The sequence below is a fragment of the Neophocaena asiaeorientalis genome, unplaced genomic scaffold, assembly GCF_003031525.2.
Source record: "Neophocaena asiaeorientalis asiaeorientalis breed wild unplaced genomic scaffold, Neophocaena_asiaeorientalis_V1.1 scaffold150, whole genome shotgun sequence".
In the NCBI taxonomy this organism is placed as follows: Eukaryota; Metazoa; Chordata; class Mammalia; order Artiodactyla; family Phocoenidae; genus Neophocaena; species Neophocaena asiaeorientalis.
This window is the reverse complement of record NW_020176571.1, coordinates 14,104,983-14,108,877: the sequence shown is the minus strand read 5'-3', so window position 1 is coordinate 14,108,877 and position 3,895 is coordinate 14,104,983. Positions and strand designations below refer to the sequence as shown.

The window sequence follows — 3,895 nt, the reverse complement described above, 5'->3', positions numbered from 1 at the left end:
TCATTGCAGGGTAGAGTTCACAAGTCTCAAGGAAACAGGCCTCCACAGAGAGCTGCAATACCCTAGAGGTTAAGAGTGTTAGGAGGTAGTCACACTCAACCACCTACTATGTGCCTGTGTGAATTAACCAACTCAGGTCTTAGATTCTTCTCATGTAAAATGGGGTTACTACTAGTAGCAGCCTAATGATGAGAAGTTGTGTGTAAATCATCTAGCACAAGGTCCAGCATGAAATAAGCACTTATATATGCTTGTAGTGATGACTTCACAAGAGCTGGACTATATAAGCTTGGGAGTCAAGCTTTTCCAGTTGATTCTTCGAAGACCGTGTTAGGTATCAGAAAAGCCTGGGGACTGGAGTAATTCTAGATTATTGTGTGTTTGGGGGGGATGGCTATGGATCCAATAGTCCTTCATATGAGCTAGATTTTTGATATCTGTTGGTTTCATGGAACATCCAACCTTAATGTTACTTATTGAAATCTACCCGCTCAGGGTTGGTGTAGGACTGAACTGAGTTAGGTGAAGTATCATTCGCAGAATGACTTTCATTTGCGTACCTTCTCCAGTTACAAAGAAAGTCAAAAGTCATTCCTGCACACACACACAAGCACACACACATACACAGCCTTAACCCTGGCCACCTCTATTAATACTTCTGGGGTGCCGCATTCTATAAAACCATTTTAGGTTCTAAAAGTGTTTCTGGCTTTATGATGGTCCTTACCATGAAATACATTTCCATCATCATTTTCTTGACTTACTGGTAAATATTCCTTGAATAAAATGATTTGGTAGACTTGTCCCTAATTTAAACCTGCATCTGGAATTCCCTGGAGGTCCAGTGGTTAGGACTCTGCGCTTTCACTGCCGAAGGCTCAGGTTCAATCCCTGGTCGGTGAACCAAGTTCCCGCAAGCTGTGTGATGTGACCAACCATCCCCCCCCCCTCAAAAAACAAACAAACCCCCCCCCCCAAAACTTGCATCTGCAAAGTGACAGGCATGTCTAGTGGCTTCTCAACTTTAGGCAAATAACCTCTGCCACCCTCCCTGCCCCCCCGAAACAAAGTAATCAGGTCAAGACAGTTACCATGAGCAAAAATCCTTTATGTAATCCAGTTGCCTAACACACTTCTTGAATAAATGATGTATCCTAACTTAGGATACATCACCAGATTCAAGTCAGAGAGTATCCTCTGCCAGTCCATATGAGTGCGGGTCGCTGGAAGATCTCTTCGTAGAATTCTTCTTAGGGCTTCGTTTGATAACTCCTGTAATTCTTCTAAGACTGCAGCTTGAAATTTATTCTCTTGCTCTTCCACAAGCCTCGTGAAATTTAGAGCCAGTTGAGCTTGGTTAACTACTTCCAAGCTTTCTTTCAGGTCCTTGGAGATTTCGACATGAAGGTTGACACATCTGAAGAAGTGAGCTTGCACAAAAATTCTCCCTGTTACCTGGGTTAGAAATGGATTGACTTGGAAAATCCATTTCGATTTCCAAAGGCCATTCCAGTAACCTCCTGTTTCGTAGCTGTGATCTTCAATGCAAGCGATCAAGAACTCTTTATTTTTCACCGTTTTTCTCAGCACATTGCAGTTTCCCTTTGGATAGTGGTCATTCACATACAGCTTTAAGGCACACAGAACAACAGTCCTCAGGTGCTCCGTCTCATTCAGAATGATGCCGTGACTTTGGATGTCTTTTAACTGGTTTTGAAGCAGGTCGAATTTGAAAGAAAGTTTGCTCTGGTAGTCAAAAAATCGGTAGTTACCCACTACGTTGTGGTGAGACAGGAGGACCGCATTCCCATCGATGGAGAGTGGGACATAATATTTTTGGCAGTGTTGGTGGCCTGCACACTCACCTAGATGGTGCATGAGTTTTTCATCATGGATAAGCAGACAGAGATCATCAAAGACATTTACAAATTCCCCTGGAGGAGCCTGCATTAACAGTCTGAGAATTACTTTTTCTTTCTCTTTCTTACTCAGATTGCTAAGTGACATGTTTGGTTGTAGCAGAAGCAGAGCTTCTGAAATAAACAGTGTTCAAAGATGAGAAAACATTCCATGGGACAACCTTCCCATCAAGGTGTTACACATTCAGCTTAAGATTACCATGTCTGACCATGAAAAAACAGGTTGTCTGGCAAGCTCTGAGTCTCCTGATGAAGTCATAAAGAAGCTTTCTCTATGAGGTATGGAACTTTCAGTGATATCACATTAGGTGTTCACACCAGAAGAAAAACATGATAGTCACCTGACAGCATGGTGCGTAGCCAACCAGCTATAAGAATTTTGAAGATTTTAAGAACTTAGCCTCCAGAACAGCCTTCTTCAAAAGTGGTGTGTCTCTGTGTGCATTGTATGTTGTCAGGGATCTAGAGAAGCAGCCCAGAGTTTCTAGAGTGTCTGGCAACCCTTTGCACCTTTTGGGGACCACAATGGCATTGATGTATAATCAGGCCCTCAGAATAACTGTCCCCAACCCAATGGAAGCATGCTATGCTGAAAGGTTTGAGGGGTTTAAACAAAACAGTAAAAATAAAATGAGGTACGATGGCAGTTCATGGGAAAATGCCAGACAGCAAGAGATGATGCCTCATTTATAAACATTGTGGGTTTGGAAATGGTCATAACATAAGCAAGAAACCAGAAAGTTTTAAGGGCAGTGAAGTGAAGAGACCACATGTTACGTATGGTTTCTGTGGGATTTAAGTGTTGAGCTAACTCCAAAGAACAAAGGCAACAAACCACTGTGTTTTCTGCTTTCTTTCTAGAAAAGGGGCAGTGGCATCAGTGGATGAGTTTCAAGAAATCCCTCTCCTGCAAAGGGGCAGAGTTAATTATATTTGGAACTTGTGGCAACTCATAATGGGGAGAAACTTCTAAGCGAGGAGAAACGGAACTACAGGTCATGAAAATATGGAGAACAAATATCCACTCAGAGTGCTTTCTGTTCCTCTTTCCTCTTTTGATTTATCCCCTTTCCTTGATTCTTTTCTCATTCTTTTTGAAGAGTCCTGAACTTAAGTTTCTCTCATTTAAGCAAAAACTGCTTCCTTCCCTTTCTGCCCTGAGCTTTTCTGAGTTTCCCTAGCTTCCTGTATCTTTTTCTTATAATAACATGAGCTTTGCCGTATTAAGTCATTGCCATTAGTTTGAAGGGTTTCCAGTTAGTTCTAACAATCTGAAATTGAGTGTGTTGTTGAACAATTTTTACCAATACCTTTCACGATTTTATAGATAGTCGTGTTAATTCTTCTTAACCTTAGTTTTTCAATTTGAAGTGTCCTAATTTTTGTAGTTTCTCTGTAGATAATAAGCAAGCTTGATTATTTTTGTCTTCTCTTTCATACTAAATAGACACCATGACATTTTTTTTTTACTCTTTTTTATGGTCCTTAAAATGTTGCTTTTCTGGGGCATGCGTGTAGCCTGACATTTGGCTAATGTAGTGGTAATAATCACATCATAAATCATAAATGGTTTGAACTCATTTAATGCCCCCATCTTCTGGAAGTATTAATTTGACCACTTTTCAGATGAGGAAACTAATGCCGAGAGAGATCAAGTGTTGACATTCAGCTGTCTCCCAAGTTCACGTCTTCAGAAGATAGACTGTATTTCCCAAGTAATAGCTTGATTTCTCAAATGTTAATTTTTATTGTTTTCCTGTAATTTTTATTGTGTTATACCCTTTCATACCTTTACCACAGAGTAGTGCCTACTTAGTTTTTTAAAAATATTATTTATCATAAAATTGTTTTCTCATTTAAGCCTGAGATAGACTCTCCTCTGAAAATAAAAACATTGATCTGAAGAGAGGTAAAATATTCTTTAGTCATTTTTAAGTACTTAATGACTTTCTGTGAGAATTTCCTTAACTTCCTTT

At 40.1% G+C, this 3,895-nt stretch overlaps 1 protein-coding gene across 1 annotated transcript; it reads right to left on the bottom strand.

The window, feature by feature from the left end:
- Positions 1-1,090: 1,090 nt before the first annotated feature.
- On the bottom strand, positions 1,091-2,170 carry CAPZA3 (capping actin protein of muscle Z-line subunit alpha 3). The gene has a single exon (XM_024733465.1). The coding sequence runs from the start codon at positions 2,005-2,007 to the stop codon at positions 1,108-1,110; it is 900 nt and encodes a 299-aa protein (XP_024589233.1). The 5' UTR covers positions 2,008-2,170; the 3' UTR covers positions 1,091-1,107.
- Between the last annotated feature and the right edge of the window lie 1,725 nt (positions 2,171-3,895).